This window comes from Salarias fasciatus, chromosome 7, assembly GCF_902148845.1.
Source record: "Salarias fasciatus chromosome 7, fSalaFa1.1, whole genome shotgun sequence".
Taxonomy (NCBI): domain Eukaryota; kingdom Metazoa; phylum Chordata; class Actinopteri; order Blenniiformes; family Blenniidae; genus Salarias; species Salarias fasciatus.
In genome coordinates this window covers 6,432,966-6,453,413 of record NC_043751.1, presented here as the reverse complement: position 1 = coordinate 6,453,413, position 20,448 = coordinate 6,432,966, and the positions used below count along the sequence as shown (strand labels likewise).

The window sequence follows — 20,448 nt, the reverse complement described above, 5'->3', positions numbered from 1 at the left end:
CGTGGTTTTGTCGGCGAGGAGTTTCTCGATGACTTCAATCAGCTGGTCTTTCTGTTCCGGATCCAAGCTGCGAGGAGAGAAGAGCAACTCACTCAGACGCAACAAATAAGACATGCTGGAGTAGCTTGGCAACCTGTCCATAAAAATACAGACCCAGGAGTGTAAAAATAATGGATTTTACTGCCGGAGCTGTAATGGCTTTCCTGGGAAGTTTCCTTTTAGTGCCGCAATTTCACAGCAAGTCAAACCAACATCCAGCAGACTGAAGGTCTGCGCTCTGCAGAAAGCCTCCAAACAGAGATCATCACGGTCACGGCGACTCGTCTCGGCGCCGCGCACCTGTACAGCTTGGGGATGGCGTGAGCCGCCGTCTTCCTGACGTACGGAGACATGTCGGAGGCGGCCTCTTTGATGGCCAGCATCATGATGGGGACGATGATGGTGACGCGGATGCTGGAGAGGACTCGCAGGGCGCTGGCCCGGATGAGCTGGTTCGGGTCCTGAGGAGGAGGACGGTGCAAATGAACCAGGCGAAGATCCGTTCCACAGTTCAGGAACATCATGAGGAGATCGAACCCAGAGAAACACAATGGAAACATTTTCTGATATTTGATTCAAACAGAAGAAAATGTTTGAGCTTTACGATGCAGAAATTGGAATATTTTCTGTGTTTTGAAGTTTAGCTGCTACTTCTTAAAGGATTAAACAGTAAAGATTGTTGGGCTACAAACAAGAGTTTTGCCAAGATAATGTCAAACGATGGAAACAAAATGCCTGCTGGGGAGTCGATGCCACGGCTGTGGACGACTGAATCAATGTTCAATTGACGGTAGTCGTGTTTCTGTTCAGTTTGTTCCGCTCATGAATTCTCTCTGTGCTTCACCTGTTTAATCTCCCTCCCTGTGCAGGCTCGCCACAGGTGAGTGCGTTTGGACGGCGTCCAGCACAGCTTTTCAATCCACGTCCAGCTGCAGCACAGTTTACTCAGAGGACTGACAATGCAGCCGCACCCCTGTTTGTAATCACACGACTATCAGCACTGCTGGAATTCTGGAGGATCTTTACGGCTAAATGTTCAACCACAAACGTCCACATACTGATGGCGATAAACGAACGGATCACAGAAGCCATCGATCGCAGCTCTACAGAGGCTCAGACACAAATTTGTTATTGCAAACACATGTGGAAGCTGATCTTAAAGCTAAATTAACTGAAACCTTCATTGCATTTGTTCTTACTGTGTATAAAAACCTGCTGTTGTTAAGCAATGAGAGGATTTCCTAATTTGACACTCAACACCTTGATTAGAATATATTCTCCATCTTGTACTTCAAATTTTGATCCAATCGTTTCCTAGATTTATGAGACAAAATTCTCATATTTTAATGCTCTGGTGTGTTTGTCTACATGTATATGTGTGTGTGATTTAATTTCAAGATTCACAATGGCTGCTAACCACACCATTCCAGTGTTCCTGCCTATCTTCAAAATGTGACAGATTTCTGAAATAAACATTCAAAAACGATGTGTCATCACAGTTAATAGTGAAATCAAGCAGGGAATCCCACTTTCTCAACCCAGTTTTCAAACATGGTGCATTGAAAAAAAAGTTGATGGCCGCCGCCACCGCCGCCGCCGTACCTTCAGGCCTCTCTGGAAGGTGGAGATGGACAGCAGAGCCAGATCCTGCTGCTCCTCGGCGTAGCGCACCAGGTAGACGTACACCAGCTTCTTCACCTGCAGAAAGGAGAGAGCGAGCGGGGAAAACAGACGCATAAAATTCCCAAATTATGTACATTAGCTCAATTATTTCCTCTCAGATAAATCTGAATGGGAGAGATAAAGCACAGAGATAAAACTCTCCAAAAACAGGAGGGGAAAATTGCAATTTTGTTAAGGACAGATAAAGCTAAACCTCCCTCTGGGCTTTTCCAGAACGCGACAAGATGATGCATAAATGAGCCAAAAGTTTCATTTCAGCACATTAAAAAGAAAAAAAAACAAGAAACTGCTAATAATCCATGAAGGGACATAAAACGGAGCTCATTACAAACCTCAATGTTTTTACAGGCCACGTTTTTCACCACAGCGGGGAAGAGATCCGACGCGTTTTTACCCCTGGCGATCATCTGGAAGCACAGGAAAGATTTCCCAAGGTCACATGAAAAGGTTTTTTTATTGGAATTCATTTCAATTCAAGCCACTTCTGATGATTTGGCTCCTCTTTGGTCTTTTTTTCTGTCCTGCAGGGCCGATGAATGGAAAGTTCAGGAGGAGGATTATGAATCTTTAACGGAAGGCTGCGCAGCTTTCGTCTCTCGCCGCTGGAGCCGTATCATCAAACGCCGCCGCCGACTTACAGGAGATGCTCTGGATCTCCACTCAGAGCCACGTGTTGCGTTTAACCGATGGGTTCCGCCGCTTTACTCACAATGTGCAGCCGTATATACGGCTGCACATCACTGATCGGTCACATCCCGAAGCGGACATTATTTATACTCACGGCCACGATGCGCTTCATGGCCTCCAGCTTCAGCGAGTCTTTGTTGGAGTCCAGCATCTCTTTCAAGTCGTCGTGTCTGCGGAGAAGGAAACACGGTGGAGTGAGCTCCACCCAGAAACACACACGGCCCCGTCTCCACATTTTCACTCTCGGCTTCGGGACGGATCAAAGTCTGCCAGTCTGACCCAGAAATGATTCTCTTTGAAGTCTGGAATGTGGCAAGAACATGGAAACCTTTCAAAGTGCGACGCATTAAAGGTGGGTAATTGCAAAGTGCTGTAATTTGCAAAAACACAGAATGTTGACCTCCTGCACACAGACTGCCGATGTTTCAGTTGGAATAAGAGAAAAAACAAAAATCCCCATAATGCGACCATCGGACGATTACAGTGCTAACATGGTTAGCCAGTTGCTTGATTGGTAAAAATTCGCAATTTTTCATCCTTCCATATTTGCTTCCCCTGGGTGGTCATAATGTTATGGCTGGTCAGGATCCTTTACTCTGTGACGTGCAGTCAGTGTCCTGATCATCACATTAATTATGGAGCTAATGGATCAATTTGAGCGCAGCGCTCATTTCCTGATCACTTTAACACTGATGAGTCGGTTTTTCATTCCGACTTGTTTTACATTTATACAGGTGTGATTTTATCCTCACGAGCCAAGGCTGGATGAAGGGAAAAGATGCAGTGAGGAAAGCTGCACCTCAACTTCTTCAAACGGGAGAAAATTAGGATCCATGGCGATAATTTATGAAGGTGTAGCTGCAAACACAGCGGCCACAGTGGAGCAAAATCCTTCCTCGACTGGAGAAATGCACCATTTTATGAGCATCCATGCCGAGCAACACCAGTGGAAGAATGCAAATGATCCTAAACCAGAAACTCCAGGGGTGTTTCAAAACTGTTTTTGGAATTGTTGCATTAAAAAAAATGCTTTAGAGAGATCACTAAGAAGTTTAAATGATTTATTCCTTAAGCCAAACTTTAATCCCAGACTACTGTGATTTTTCAATCTGATTCAAATATTAACATTTAAAACACTAATGCTAATGCTAATAACAAATTAAACCAGAGATGTGCAAAATCATCTCGATCTCAACTAAAAACAGCTGTGATATCTTGTTCCTGTCTTCTAAATCTAACATTAAACTGCAGTTTTATTGAAAGCATCACATTGTGTTGAATAACATAAAAGAAGTCGTGAGACTGTTCTAAGCAAATCCGTTTGAGGCATGAAGTCAAAATTCACTATAGAAAAACTTCTTATTCTGACATAAATATAAGTGCTAATGCCAAAATGCTAACATGTACCCAGACTTTCAAGACTCATCTATCAGATTTAACTATTACCATTCATAGCTGCATCCCTTATTAGAAGTAATTTTTATTGATTCTTGAATCTCTGTAATTGTTAGATATCTATGAATTTCACAGTTTCTGGATTTTAATTAGTTTGAAATGGGATCCTGTAGTATTTGTTTTTTTTTTTGTGTATTTGCTTTATTTAGAACTTTTTTCCAAGCATGTGTTATGCAAAGTGTTTGTTGGTCATGTTAACATCTGTCATTAACTGTATTCAACATGTAGCAGTAGCCTAAAGAAAAGGTACTCGTGTTTGAGTCTGTTGTTGGGATTGGGCAGCGGCATACTTTACAAAGTGCAGTAGTCTGATCCATGATGTTGGTCTTTTTATATCCAAACCACCGCCATATGACAGACGTTCCCCCTCTTTTTGGTACAAGCTCGTCAGTTTGCGCTGGTTGTTCGTCATCTCGTTGTTTAGATTGAGAATTGGTAACATGTTCTTTTGTAGCCTGACCAGCCATGACCAAAACACGCTTCTCCAACACTTTACAAAGACGCGGTTTGGTCTGGGGTCACAGCGCCTATTCTCAGTTTCTCACAATTTTTTTATTTGTGTATGAAGGCAGCTCACTGGCTGAGCGGGGGCCAATGCGAGCCCCCGTGCGTGACGTGCAATAACATGCGACGGACCCGGGTATGTCAACAAACGAGAGGCGCTGTCTTCACGCAGCGCGGCGCTGCATGCAGCATTTGGGGATTTAAACTAAATTAACTTAATTAATTAAACTTAAATTGTTCAAAACTGTAGAAAGAGCAGACGCATAAACACGATCGCTGTAGTCCGCCATGTTGAATGTTATGAACTGGGGAGTTCCGTCTGCTTAGTGTGACGCATGAGAGAGGCCGTGCTGTAATTGGTCCGCCGCAAAACGGAACGGTAAATTATTGGCTGATGCTCCGGATCCAATCCCTTCGGCATCCAAGCAGCATGTGACGGATGTAGAAGGGAGCTGGCTGGTCAGGCTAGTTCTTTTGGGTGGTGTCCACCATCTTCCTCCATGGCTGTTTATGTTTTTAAGCCGCGTGCCTGGGCTTGCCGTAAGACGCATCAGTGAAATAAAATACTGCGGTAAAGCGTGTTTTGGGACGCTGCGATATCAACGATAGAGCTTCACATTAAACAAAAGACATTTCCTATCATCCAGACGATATATCGCCCGGTCCTACTTCCTACCACTCTATTGTGCTTTAAACACTTTTACCTCAAACACTCAAACATCATCAGCATACAGTTAAATAATTTACTTTACAGATAATCATCAAACATTAACCAAATAAAGTCTCATCTTCTCTCATTTTCTTTCTTTTCATCGTATCAACTCTTTTTTTTTTGTCCATATTATCCAAGTGAAATATTTGTATATCTCCATACATCTCACACACACTCCAGATACACCAGATTCCTATCAAAAACTGACGCTGTCACTGAAGCGGGTGTTTCATCACTCCCAGCGATATGGTCACCAGTATCTCAGCCTTGGACGTTTTCCAGTCTTTAATAGAACTCATTTCCACGAGCTCACAGGCTGGTCTAACCCTGTTAATGCCGAACTTTTCAGGCTCGTACATCCGTCACCCGCGACAGAGACGACGAGGCGACGCATGTGGGAAACCAGATCCTTGTCTGGGTGGATTTGAGTCGACATCTCCACCCTGCAGCAATACAAACACACATCAACAACACTGCCAAAGCTGCAAACGGCGGCTACGCTGGGATCTCTGCTGCTGCCAAGACAAACACGGAGGAGCGACTGAATGGAGGAACGCCGATCAATGACGAGGCCGCGGTTTGCTCCTGGAGCAAAAACAAGCAGCGCAGCTAAGAAAGAAAGTCATCAGTTACTGTCTTTCTTCGTTGTGATTAAAGGTGAGTACATTTCTTTGGAATTTATTTGCTTTTTCATCTTTGGAAAGCTTTAGTTACATTTTTATGTAAATAGTGCCACTTTTAATTAAGTGTGTCTTCTGTGTTTGGAAATAGAGCATCAAAGTGATTCAAAACGCCGTCCTGTGGCAAAAATTGGTTGAGAGTTGGTGAATTTGCAAATCTTAACTACAATCTACCAATATGAAAAGATACTGGAGTTCTGTATCAGAAAATTACAACTTAGATCGAACGAAGGGGTTCATGTGCAATTTTAAAAAGTAATGTCAATTAAATGTGCATTTTGAGCAACAAAAACATGCGTTACAAACCTGCGTTGAAAAATCTCTCCGAAAAAAAGACCAATTCAAAAAAGAACATCAGAGAAAAACATTCAGAAGAATAAAAACGGTTAAAAAGACGATCAATAAAATGCGCCCTCTTGAAAAAAAATCCCTGAAAGGTCATTTAAAATGGGTGTGGTCTGCGTTTAGCAGATGACAGCAGGAATGATGGACTTTAGCCGTTAGTTTTTCATGAAAACATCTGGCTGAAGGCAGAAGAGAGAAGAGACAGATCATGGCTGATGAGTCGTTTTGTATTTTCAGCCACTTCCTCCTCCCAGATTGAGTCCAGGTGCCTCTGCTGAGCTCGGTGGTTGGGATGGTTCACACTGCTGAAGCTGTTCTGGTCTTTCACAGACAGTCCGTTACAGCAGCAGATAAAGGAGAATGTTTCAAGGCTTTCAATAAAAGAATGATAAAAAATTGCCATCGGAAAACCTGACAATATTACTGCCTTCCTGTGCTGTTCTGCAGCTGTCTGTGTTCATAATGAAAATCAAAGGTGACAGGACACAACCCTGAGGCCAGCCTGTGTTTGAACTCCTCCTGCTGCCTCGCCGACACCTGCTGGATCCTGTTCGATAGAAACACGAAAAACTGAGCAGCTCCTTCAAAATAAGATGCAAGGTGGTCAATTAAAATGTAATGCGTCTTGTGAATAGCAGAAATCGGCAAATGAAATCCTGATATGTGACTCAGATTTCTCCAGGCGCTGATACACTTTGCCCAGAATTAAAAGTCTGGTACTGTTGACACCCTTCCCAGCCGGATTAACAAACAGCGAGGGATCTAATATGCCAAGTTATGGGAGAGTACCATGTCTTTTAGGACCTCAGTTCAACAAAATAAAACAAAACAACTGTTAGCACACCAAAAAGAGGGGACACCTTGTCAAACATGGAGAGTGGACTAGTTTTTCTGGTAAATTCCAGTCCGAGTGGGCAGGAAAACGACCAAAATGTCGTCAAGGTATATCAATTTATCAAGTCTGTCTTCCTGGTGTCTGACATTTTGAATTTATAACCAGCTTGTACAGAGGCATGAACAAACATTACCAAGAGGTCAACAAATTTACATCATCATAATAGGGAGAATTTGAGAGATAGAATTATAAAGATGGAAAAAAAACAGTCTTTTTAAACCGAATCAATACGCTGGTTAAACAATACATCAAGCCCAGGAGCTTGAGAGTACTTCGGTGTTTCCTCGGCCCTGATCCGAGGTCCTGGACCCTCCTGCTTGTTTCAGGTCTGATCCCAGCTCTGCTCCACCTCATTCAGAAAGGTTTTCCAGAATCACCATGGTAACCAACTCATTAGAATCAGGTGAATGGAAATAATGAGACTTGTGAAACAGCAAGGTAGTACCTAGCAGTGTTTGAAAGCCATCAGACACTTTCTGGTGTGATTGGGAGGTGTTAAGGATGAAGGGTGGGGTCTGACTGGCAGTGGGCGGGGATGATTTAATTACAGCACATGTCAGCCCCAACGAGTTTCCAAGGTAACAGAGGAAGCAATAAAATTAAGCTCAATGATTTCCTGCCTTCCTCCAGAGCCTTTGTTGCATTTGACAATGTTTTCACGTGGCACTGAAGGTCTGTGGTAAAGACTGACTCACAGGGCTTCAGGTCTCTGCTGAACGCCGTCACCGTGGACGAGCCCGTACACTAAAACACCAGGCAGCAGGAAATGCAGGACCAGATTCAACGTTATGAACAGCTGAGACTCATTGATCCAGCGGAGATTCCTTCTACCACCTTCAGGCAGAGGTGTCGTGCGACGGCTACCCTTTAAAAATTAAAGCATTCATTTGGGCTCCTGCTCCAAAACTACATGACCTCTTCAACCTCAACATGTGCTTGGATCATTTTCAAGTGAAGATTAAGAGAGCACCTGTGAGATTTGTTCAGGTTCTATGATAGGCGGAAATAAGAAGAGTTAAAATTCCAAGCATAAGCACAGTTATAGAGAAAACTCTTCTCATCATTTGTAGAAATTCATTAGAATGTTGTCAGTGGATTTTGTATTTATTGGGAAAAAAAAAATGTAATGACAAAGACGATGTGAATCAAGGCTGGAGCTGTTGGAGCTGTGGCGCTGTGATCGGCCTTCAGAGCTCCGCAGCCTGAATGGAGGCTCCACGATTAGAGGAACAGTTCATCAACACCAGGCGTTGCCTTAGCAATGGCTAAACCAGTCTGCATTTTGAATGATTCTGATACTTTTTGTTCTCTGTCTTTTCAAAACTTCCATCAGGGGTATTCTGTTCAAACTCTAACTGAAGTTAATCTAAAAGAAACTATAGCTGTGAATGCTGGAGCTATTCGTGGGGGAGTGTCTGCCGGTAACAAAACACCATCTATTTGAATGGCTACTCTGATTTCTATTTACTTTTGGACTCACAATCTCTTTTTAAATCTAGTTTTTCATTTATTCAATCAGAGAAAGATAGCAGGGAGTGGTGAGAGTGTCACAAACAGAGCACGACCTCCTCTCAGAAACATTTACATCGACCAGCTTCAAATAAGAACCAGCGAAGGTTTAAAGGAACCTATTCATAGTGGACGTCATTGACCTACCCACCATTTAACTCCTTTAACTCCTGTTTTCCAGACTTATTCTCACCGCTGTGCTTTTGTTTTTCATATGATTTGTCACACACTCAGGGCTGAGTGTCCCGTCACCACGGTTTGCTGTATTATTGTGTTTTTCTGTTTCAGAACCACACATCAAAGGCGGCCGATGTGGGACTTTTCATGCAGAACTAACCCAGGCTGTGCTGATAGAGACGCTCATGCTCCTAGAGTCATGGCCGGGGGCTCCGGCCCATCCTCGCCATTTCACAGTGAAAATAATGAAGCAGCGAGGCCGCCGTCTTCAGCCAGAACTCAGCATTAAGGATCCTTCATCCTCCCATCTGGGCCGTTTGTGCTTTGGGCAATTTACACTCGCAATCTCTACAAGTTCATTCTTTATAATTTGTTTTGATACACAGCCACATATTTGGAACCAAGAAAACCGGCATCAGTTTTCTGCTCGCGTTCCAAAAATAATCCTCCCTGTCAGGTTCTTAATTTGACGGCCTTTGATGAATTTTCGGTTTTGAAGCGGCGTGACTGAGCCGGCCATATTATCTGTCCAAGCAATGCAATTATTAACACTGTGATGCTGGATGGAGCACACACACACACACACGTACACACACACACACACACACTCACACACGTACAGACACATTAGGTTGGGAGCAGAGTCATGATCAAACGTGCGGCCTCCGCCGCCGCCGCCTCGTCTCGCGCTGTGAACCCTCCATTCACTGCTGTCATGTGACCGAAGCTGATGAAAGACGTTGCATATTCCAACACATTGAGAAAAATAAACCGAACTGCTCGTCAGACTTCCCCTTCGAACAGTCCACAGCGCGGAACTGCATAAAAATCAAGAATATATGAAAATAAATTCAGCAAATTAGAACTGGAGGGGTTTTGATGGGGGGGTTTGGGGGTACGATATGTTTTTTGGTCTATTTCTTGTATTTTTTGGAGAGTTTGTGTTTCCTCTCAGAGGGCAGAAGTGACGTCCACAATGAATAGGTAAGGTACTTGTTAACATGTGAACATAAAGACGAACTGTTTACGTTCACTGATGGATCATGTCGTGATTTTTTCTTTTTTCCAAAAAAACTAAATAAAATAAAAATCCTTCTATATCAACAATTGGCCAGTGTTTCAGTTTGGATGGCAACTTTTCTTTATAAATATTTCAAAAATTTAGAAATTTTCCTTTTATGTTGGAGTGAATCGACAGATTATCATGAGATACATTCAGAGTGTTTGATCTACTAAAGGTTTATAGAAAGAAAAACAGGCGCTAACATGATATCACACTCACACACATGTGGAAACCGACTTAATGTATGCACACACACTAACACACTCCAGATTTAACATGTTTGCCTTCATGAATATGGAATATGGTGTATGTGTTCTCAATACTGTGACGGATGTGTGCAGATAGATTAACATGCAATGCGCACTGTGATGTGCAGTATTTTCTGTTTGACATCTTCCTCCAGGCGATACCGATTCCATCATTCTTCACTATTTGCCAACTTAAAAGAGTAATCTTCCATCATGTGACCCCAGCTGACTGCGGAGGAGCAGGAGACACCCTGCACAGGTCAGCATCCCACCACAGGACCCTCCCAGCCTCCACAGGTAAACCCACTTGTTCCACAATACAGGTGGAAACTGTGTGTTCCACTGCTGTGTTATAGCAAGTTATTGCATTTCACACTGGAGACTTAAGGAAAACAAAACACTTATTTCAGAAAGATTATTTCTCTGGAAACTAAGAACCGGTGTTGTGTCCCATCTCATGAATGTAGACAGTAAATATTTTATATAAAACAGTCAGGGGAACCATTTTTGCACTTCGATTGAACCTGTGAGAAGCGTAAATAACATTTAGACCCAGTCTGTGTTTTGAATGCTCAGAATAGGCATTCATAAACTGCATTCAATCTGTGGGGGAGTCACATTTTCTTTAGAATTCCTTTATAACATCACAAATTTGCTACTTTTTCCCTACTTATCAACTCCTTTATTGCTGTTCCGTTTCTAAATATTACCAACACTCATTTGCAAGACTGAGAAATTACTGATTTATGATAAACAAGCCAAGTTAAACAGTTACATTTTAAAAATTTAACATGCCCTTTTTTTTTTTTTTTTTTTGCTTTGTTTTTTTCTGCAGTGAGCAGCAACGAGACGGGAGAGAAAGCACCCGAGCAAATGATTCATTTGTTTTACAGGCCGCGTTAATTAACCATCCCGATCAGGCCGTCTCATTAATAAAGTGACAGGGATTCATGTGACTTGTTTGACGACAAGCAAGCCTTCAGAAGATCTAATTAAAACCGGCCCCGAAAACATTTATGATGTTTGCCGTCGCCAAACACTCGACCTGTCACAGAGGAATTATCTGTCGGCTGCAGCCGCAGTCGGCGTTGGCAGGGCGGAGGGGAGACGAGGGGAAATGCTGCGCACCGAGAGTCCTCTTCTGAAGGCTGCCACGAAGGCAGAACAGACAGAAACAAGAAGTGGAGAGCCTCAGACGAGGGGAGCAGCGAGGAACATCAGGGTGGAAATTAAGGTTCTTATATATCTGCTTTCTTTTTCAGACTCGTTTTTGCTGGATGGTCTTTACGGAAAAGAACAAAAACAACTAAACGCTATCAAAGGTCAGGGAATAAAATATTGTGGTTAAAGTAGAATTTAGAAAAAAAATGTTCACAATCTGTCAAAAATTTAACACATCAAAAGATTCAAATGGCTAAAATTACTGGAAATGATCAAAAAAACAAATCAAAAAGAGTTAAGATATGTAAACAAGTCAAAATGACAAATAAAAAAACTAAAATCATAAAAAATTAAAAAGAAAAACATGAGAAAATGGCTAAAATTGCTAGAAACCAAAGCATCAAAGCTCCTGAAGTCCCTGAATAAAAGCTTCTTTGTTAATACATTTTTGATAAAATGGCTTAAAAGAACTAGTTGCTTATGAAACTTAACAACTTATGTAACATAAACAATTTTATCCATATGGACCAAAACTACATGTCTTCAGCCGTGTTGTTCCCATCCTAAAGGTGTTGCATGCTTTGCTGCAGCAGATAAATTGGCCCCAGGTCGTAAAGCTTGCAGCCCCCTGATCGAGCCCAGCCTCTGGGTATTAGATCCATTTGTTGGAGTGTGATGGATTTCCACAAACACCACTGTGCCTGAATTATCTCCAAAGTAAAGCTTCATCTTGAGCACCGGCGGGGGAAAAACGGCCCTGTGACGGGCCGCCTCCCGGAGGACCTGCAGTCATCCTACACCGACTCGCGTTCTCTAATTTCCCTGGATTGTGTCCCGTCCTGCCAAACAGCGGATGAATTCACAAACAGCTCTGAATTATTTAACCCTGTGCGGCCGGGCGGTCGGGTTACCTGGCCTCGGCAGAGGGGAGCCGGCGTTCGGCGGCTCCACTTCAGACACGCCGCCGGTTTGTTCCGAATGACATGAAAAAGCGGAACATGTGAAAATGTATTTGCATGAATCGGCGGCGAGCCAAAGACTCAAGAGTTGCCGCTTGCATTTGTAAGCAGCCGGTTCGTCTGTTTTACATAAGCCGTCGTCTTTCTTGTTTTTTCCGGAGAGAGATGTGAAACTCTGAAGCCCACCAGAACTGCACTTCAGTGCGCCTCTCATCTCATAACATTAAAGGAGACGACTGCGGCTTGTAGCTCCTCTGACCCAATAAAATCCAGAAGTGATTATGCTTCTCTTGAAGTCAATCTATTCCTGAGCAGGGCTATATTTGTTTTGTTTTTTTATTTTAATTTCGGAAGGTATGCAGCCTAATTAATGAAATTTGCATGTACAGCCTTTGCTTGATCCAGAGGGTCTACCTTTTTATTGGACTTCGTGAAGTGCCTGAAGACCACTAAGTCATTTAAAACAGTACCTTTCTTCTTCATCTACCAAACCTATTCCCACTGTCACCTCACAGACATGGTCCTTTTCATAATTTTGGTGCATTTGGCCTTTAAAAGCGGTTTCCAGATGCTGCATTCTGCACGTTGGTTAGTTATAAAGAAAAAGAAAAAAGTTGCGTGGTGTTCTTGGGATCAGTTGTTTCCACAATGATGACTTTGGTGATGAAAACCAATCCTACCATAAAACTGCTGCAGAATCTAAATCAAAGTATCGTAAAGCTTTTTTGTTTCATTGTTTCATCAATCCTCAAAGCACTTTGCACCGTTAGACACGTCCAGCCATTCATCAGTGCTGACAGCAGCCTGCAAGAGGCTCAACCGTCCACTGGGAGCAATTTGAAGCTCAGTGTCTTGCTCAAGGGAACTATGACACATGAAGCACAAGAAGCTAAGTCACAACATTTGAGAAACTTGTTGAATCATAAGAAAAGTGCAGTTTTAACATTTATATCAGTTGAATCAATGCTGCAAAACAAATGATTTTCGTTTGCTTGTATTTTTCTGAACTTAGCAACAAATGACTCAGCATTCTGCTATTTCAGTAAATCTACCCAAAAAGCTGAAATACCTTTTACCAAAATGTTTCTATTCAAGCAAAGGTTTGCGAAGTCTCGTACTATTTAGGACGCAGGATTTCTGTAAGCTGTCAGCATGCTTGTTATTTAGATTTTGTCTGGATTAGATTTTCATGCTATTTGCTAACGTTAAGATAGCTCTCATAGTTTCATGCCTGATTTTCCTGATTAGCATAAATACAGCATCATCAGCATATTTCTAATTCCTCGTCAAGGCCAGCAAGCCACTGCACTGAAACTTTTCTAGATTTAGAGGCTTCAGGTGGTCGAATGATGGAGCATCTGTTCAGAACTGAAGACAAGCACAACAGCTGTTGTCTGTGGTCTTGTTGGAATGACTCAGAGATGATATAAATCTGAAATAAATCTACTTCTACTTGGATGCAAGTTAATATTCTTGCAACTTCTTGGATCTTCAGGCTTCCAAACACCGACTGACACTCAGATTCCAACAGATTCCACTCATCAGGTTCCATTCACGATTCCCACAGTCGGAGCTGAATAAGCCTGGATGAGCCTACCGTAGCGGTTGAGTTTGGAAAGTTCCACCGCCACCACCGTCCTCCTGCAAGCCCCGGTCCTCCGGCTCCCCTCCACCTCCTCCCCCGCCGCCTCCGCCGCCACCTGTCCCTCCGGACCGGAGGTGTCGCAGCTCGTCGGGCTGGAGGGCGTTGTACCAGCCCTGCTGGGCGTTATCGGGGGTCAGCACGGGGCTCTTGTCCTCCTCCTGGCCCTGGACCTGACTCTGCACCGTCTTGACGATGTTGACGGCGTTCACCGGCAGCTGCAGCAGCTTCTGCATCGTGGTCATGCTCACAACTTCGGCGACTCCCCAACCTGTGGGATCCTCAGACGGTTTGCTGGCAGATGGCGGGGTTTACCGAAGCGCTGCTAATCAGTTGCACGTCTCCTCCTGAGACCAGCAGAACCAGCTTCTCCTGAAATCCACGCCTTCCCTTCATACGTGGGTGAATCTTGCAGTCCTCCTCATGAATGCTCTGGAAGGGTTGAGGCTGACGTCCTCCTTGCTGCCTGAGCGCAGTGGAGCTCCGGCGCTCTGTAGGGCTTGATTTTCTGATTCTGCTCCTTCACCCTCGCCTGCCTCCTGCTACTGCTGAGTCGGTGCGCATCCAGTGAAGCAGCAGACTTCAGCCGCTCAGTAAATGGATGCTCGGCAGCGAGGAGGGGCGTGGATTCCTATTTGCCTCTCCTCTCCTCCGGTGACTCCTCCCGCTGCTCATGTGGTTCCTGTTGCTGCTGCACCAGCCTCTCTCTCTCTCTCTCTCTCTCTCTCTCTCCAAGGCGTAATTACATCCACGCTCTTTCAACAATGGCACAGCCTCTCCCATCTTTTGCCACGTTAGCGCACCCTCCTCCTCCCCCTCCCTTCACGCTTGTCATCCCTGCTCCCAGTCCTCACGTTAACGGTGAGAAATCTCCCTCCGCCGCTCGTCTGTCCCGGCCTCACCCGCGCCGACTCCCAGCCAGCCAACCATCGTCGATACTCGACAGACGCTTTGAAGTATCTTTCACTCCGTCTCCGTCCTCACATTTAAAAACTGCCCCTTCCTATCCATTTTTAATAATCCGCCATGTGCCTTTTTTTCCTTTTTTTTTTTTGGTTCCTCTCCTCTTACGTGACTCAGCTTTCTTGGCAGAGTCGTGATGAGGACGTCTCTCTCTCTCTCTTGCTCTCTCTCTCTCTCTCTCTCCTTTCTTTTTGCCTCGGACCAAAATAAGAGCCTTGAAGCCGCTCTTTACGTATGTTCTCCCTGTGATCACAGCTCAGTCAGGATCTGTTGACATTTGCAAAAGACTAATGTGATTTCTCACCTGTCAGTGTCATGAGGAGAGCGAGCCCTGGAGCGGTCGGCTGCTTTTCCAGAGATTAAACTGAAGGTGACAGACAGTGTTTGGTTATGCTCTGAAAAACTCACCCAGGGGACTCAACCTTTACAACCTCAAGAGCTGTTTTTACACTTTCCGCCAACTAAAACTCACCTGGAGTCACAAAACATGTTTAATCTTCTAAAAATTATGTTTGTATTTTGCTGTACAAACTAAAACTGTAGCTCGTGTTGCATTTCTTAAGTTTCCTGATCACAATTTAGAAAGATACACATATTTTGTGTTTCATCTTTTGATTGATTTAAACATTTCTTGAAGATTCAGTCATTCTGATTTAGTTATTTTAGCTGTTGTGACTCTTCTCTGCTGGTTTTTTAAACTTCTACAGTGGTTTTAGCTTTTTAGCAATTTTAGCTAATGTCACATATACTGTATGCTAAAATCACATACAATTCAGGTTATCTTGACATTTTTATTGTCACAGATTTAGCTGTTATTTCCAAATTAGCTTGGTTTTGACTCTGAGAAAATTTTGAATGTATTTTTTAGCCTTTTCAACTTGGTTTTGGCCATTTTAGCATTTTTAGCTAATGCAGTTGTGGGAGCCATTTTCCATTGTTGGCTAATTTGACTGTTTTTTTTTTTTTATTTCTTTTATAAATAGTTTTGAGTCTTTTACCCCCAAATTCCACATCTTCCGTGTCCGGTCCACTCCGCTCCGACCCCCGCAGCAAATACGTAGCTATTTTAATGACTGCAGCTGATTCCACAGCCTCCGTTCTGCCACGTTCGGCTCCGTCTGGGTCCGCTCCGTCAGTCCAAAATAGAGCCAAGGTCTATTTTTCTGTCCGGTCCGGTCCGATCAGATCCACACGCATAAATTTCCACAGTTCAGATGCACCAAACAGGAAAGAGAACTCCAACAACCTCCGGCTTTATACAAAATAAAATCATTTTGTCTTTATTGAAAACTTTAAACAGTTTGAAGACGGTTTATTTGTCCTCACATTAATTTTCAGATATAGACATACCATACTGATTAAAATATACACTTTAAAAAGTGGTACAAAGAAAAATGAAAACACACTTTCAAGTTTTATAATACAAACTTCTATTTTTGCCTGTAATCAAGCTATAGTCGAACGTTTCTGAATGTTTACACAGCTGCATATATGGTCTATTTGTAGGCTATTGTTCATAAATTTCGTGTTTTCTACAATGACATATTCAGGGCCATGTATGCATTTTATTCTGAATGGCCTGAATGTGCTCCTTGCGCATGCGCTTCTCTGCTTCTCCACCCGGGCGGAACAGAGGCGCAGCAGAGCAATGCGAGCGCTGTGGGTTTTGAGAATACGGAGCAGACCGGGCCGGACCGGGCCGGACACGGAAGATGTGGAATATGGGGGTTGGACATCTTGGTAGTTTTACCAAGATCAGAACTGTTTTAGTCGTTGAGCTATTTCACTTTTTTACGCCGTTTGTATCAATCTTCGTCAAAACAGCCATTTTATATTTTCAGCATTAATCATCTTGAACTGCAAGATAAGATTTCTTTCATTTTCGCCATCAGGTGTAAAATTTAAGTAAAAGCAGGATAATGTTTTAGGGTTAGTTTTACCTGGAATTCAAGAAGAAAGCTTAAAGGACCCTCTTCGGTCTTTTTTTTTTTTTTTTTCTGCTTAAACATTACTGTGAAAGCCAAACAGGTACCTTCAAGAGCCTTCAGAATTAAAGCCTTGAGCAGGTTTTCAGGGTGGCCCCTCCTTGGATTTCTTATTCCAACATGTTATAATTTAATGTCAACAACATTGAAGCAGCAAAAGCCTTGAATCCCTCGTGGTCATTGTCAGATGTAAAAATATTCCAAAAGTTTGGTTTGGCTCAGACAGCAATAAAATCTTTTGAGCTCTTGGTTGTAGTTTTGGATCAAATTATCTGTGTTTGTTCATATTTGATATTGAAGCTGAATTCTTCAATGAAAACTCTCACTTTTATCCATTCAGGCTCAACATCTATCACCTCTCTTCTTTCTGAGATCTTCCTGCTGCCTGGAGACAACATTACCTCAGTTCCCCTAAACGCGTCAGGACGAACTGCTCTGACATCTGATGGAAACACGGATAAAAGAGGGTTTTTCCCTCATTTAGACCTTGTTTACATGACAATGATATGTAGGAAATGCAGTGACTGGATGGAGTGCTGAGTCACCACAAGTAGAAAATAAATCTGTGTTGGTGGAGGAAGTTTTATCACAGCATTATAGAAAATATATAAACTCCAAAAATATTGCGAGACACAGTAAAACCCAGAAAACATTTCATCATAGAATCTGGTGGGCCACATTTAAAAACAAATACAAAAACAAAAACAGCCAGACCGTGACTCACTGCTGCTACCATATGCACAAAAATCTAAATACTTAGATTTTGCATCGTGTATCTTTGGCCTGTTTGCATTCTTTTCAGTATGTAATTTCACTCATATTGTAGTTTAGTAGTTTTAGTTATTAAGAGTGAGGAAACATCCCCCATCAAATTCATTTCAATGTATTGACTGGAGAGTGAGTTAGCATTTTGTTTGCTCATAAACTGGATGATCCAGATCATCAGACGGGAAGTTCTCCTGCAAACACGGATCTATGCAGTCATTCATTCATAAAACTGAAACAAGAGACGAGAAAAAGGACCTGCAACCTTTGCAACAAAAAAGAAAGACAGGGTGAGCAGTAAACCATATTTGCTCGTTCAAATGATGAATGCACTAATCTTCCTGTTCATTTGCATAACTTGCTGTTCTAACAAGGAGCTAACGAGACAACGCGTCCACTTGTGAACAGCAGGAAACGTTGTCAGACTGCAATGGATGCTCAAGTTCGCACAACTTATTGAGACACTGACCTTGTTTATTGTGATATGTCCTCCACTGCTGTTGGCTTTCGATTCAAGAAGTTGTTTGTGGCACGTTTCTACTTAAATGCTCTACCTTTTCAGCCAAAAGACAAATATCCCAAACTTCAAGAGACTAGTGTAATTCAGGACTTCTAAAAGTCTGGGGGCATGAAAAACACATTGCTGTTTAAAATTAGTACATTTGAAAAGCTGAAACTATGTGACTGTATTTCCTCAGAAAACAACTAAAGTGTTTAAAAATGACACTAGTTGTGATGTCTGATGTAAAAATGTACACTCGTGATTTAAAAATAAATAACTTTGTGTATACAGGACTTATAAACCAGCAGAATCACAGACATGAGGAACAGTGACAGTAACCACCGCCCTTCACTGCCACCTACTGGAGTGTGTGAAGAATTACATGAGTTTGAGTAAAAGAATGAAGAATGTGTGAATTCATGCAGTGGGGAGCAAAAAGCTTCATGTTTTTAGTTTTCCATTAATACCTCTTTTGAACAAACACAGCGAACAGAAACTGTTCCTGCATCTCATGAGATTCTCGTTCTGCTTCACTACAACAGGACAGAAAAACTCACATCTCATTTTTTTTTTTCTTTTTTGCCACTTTTTACAAACACGATGTATTTAGGAGGTTCTAGTTCATCTTAGCCTGGGCTCAGCATCAGTCTTGCTTTAAATTTGGTGTAGTTTGGTTTAGTATTGCACTAATATCGCACCAGCACGTGCATTTTAGTCCAATAAACCAAACTCTTCTTTTATTTTATTCCCTCTGAATAGATTTGTACCCAATAAAAGTGACTATACAAATCCATCCAGCCACCTTCTAGACTGCTTCATCCTTTGCAGAGTTGCTGAGTGTATTATATTAATAATACTGGAAAAAAAATACAGAAAAAAGTACACTTAGAAAATATTATTCATTCATTCATTCATTCATTCATTTTCTACCGCTTCTTCCCTTTCGGGCTGGAGCCGATTCCAGCCGCTGTGGGCGAAGGCGGGGTATGCCCTGGACAGGTCGCCAGTCTGTCGCAGGGCTGACATATATACAGACATACAACCACACATTCACTCACACATTCATACTTAGGGACAATTCAGGGTGACCAGTTAACCTGACATGCATGTTTTTGGACCGTGGGGGGAAGCCGGAGTACCCGGAGAGAACCCACGCACTTATTATTCATGGAAAATGGAAATGTTGAGAAACAATGTCTGTTCAAAATTCAATGAAAATAACTCATTTAAAAAAAGCTTTCTAAAAATATTTCTTTTCATACATCACTATATTAACAGTATATTAAAACAATGGTGGCGATCGTAATGAAATAAAAAAGTAATACTGCATTTACAATACTAAAATTATGGAAAAAGGGGAAATGCACTAGGAATGTTTATCTTTCTGCACAAATAAATCCTGTGAGCAGTGAACATTCCTAATGAAAAATACCATACAAGGCTCGAACATGTGAAGCCCTCTTGACTCTTGATTATTAGGCAGGTGCCAAAAATAAGGTCCAACAAAGGAAAATTGTAAAAACTTCAGAGAACACACTGATTTTTTAAAAAACTAATTTCTTAAAAGTAGCAGCACCAAAACAGCACTGAGCCCCAAGCTGAGACATCAGCCATCTGCATAAATCTGAATAATATCAAACTAAAGCCTCAAAGCCAGGCTGTCAGGGTGAGCGAGCAGAACGTGGGTTCAGATCCTGTCTGTGAAGAGTACATGTTACTTAAATACTCACAAGTTACTTTTCTATCTACAGTGAGTATGAAATCAACAACACAGCTGCTTTTTTTTTTTTTTTTTTTTAAAAAAAAGAACTTTCTGGTAACTAACCCATAATGATGATCTCTGTATGAGTGTGTGCGTGTTTGAGTGTCGCTGTCCAGCAGGGGTGGTGCTGAAATGCCGGAGCCGAGGCCTGGCGTCCCCCCCCCCCGAACACAGGCGGGTGGAAGCACCCTGAAACCCGCTAAAACCCACCAACACACCTGAAGGGGGGGTCGCACACACATTCTCCACTGCAGTGAGGGGGGTGGACACACACAAACACACACAAACACACACGCACACACGCCACCGGAAGCCAGCAGAGGGCCGCACAGAGAGGACAAATCACAGCCAGACATGATCGGCGGGCCTCCTCCAGCCCATCACGGCCCGAAACAAACTCAGCCCAGCCTGGATCTTTACTACCGGCTCTCCGGCACTTTGTTTAGCTCGTGTCAGACAACCAGCCGCACCTCCCCCGCCATAAGCTGCCCCGGCATCCCCTCACCACCACCTCCACCTCCACCTCCACCATGACGAACAGACCGGAGCAGGAGGAGGAGGGAGCTCCCTACCTTTTGTAGTCGGAGGAGAAGATCCCCCCGCTGGCCGGGTCGTGCCCATACTCGGGCTCCCCCACGGAGGACGAGCCCCCCTTCTCGTCGTTGAACGCGGAGCTGGCGGACATGGCCGTGGCGGAGCAGCGATGGAGGTT

At 43.0% G+C, this 20,448-nt stretch overlaps 1 protein-coding gene across 1 annotated transcript in view; it reads right to left on the bottom strand.

Moving 5' to 3' along the window:
• Positions 1-14,430, bottom strand: part of ap3b2 (adaptor related protein complex 3 subunit beta 2) — a 31,712-nt gene extending 17,282 nt beyond the window's left edge. The window contains exons 1-7 of the mRNA XM_030095672.1: positions 14,419-14,430; positions 13,715-14,206; positions 2,504-2,579; positions 2,055-2,129; positions 1,642-1,737; positions 340-500; positions 1-67 (exon numbers count right to left, since the gene is read on the bottom strand). Coding sequence (XP_029951532.1) covers positions 1-67; positions 340-500; positions 1,642-1,737; positions 2,055-2,129; positions 2,504-2,579; positions 13,715-14,004 — 765 coding nt within the window. The 5' untranslated portion in view covers positions 14,005-14,206; positions 14,419-14,430. The remainder of the gene's footprint in view (positions 68-339; positions 501-1,641; positions 1,738-2,054; positions 2,130-2,503; positions 2,580-13,714; positions 14,207-14,418) is intronic.
• Between the last annotated feature and the right edge of the window lie 6,018 nt (positions 14,431-20,448).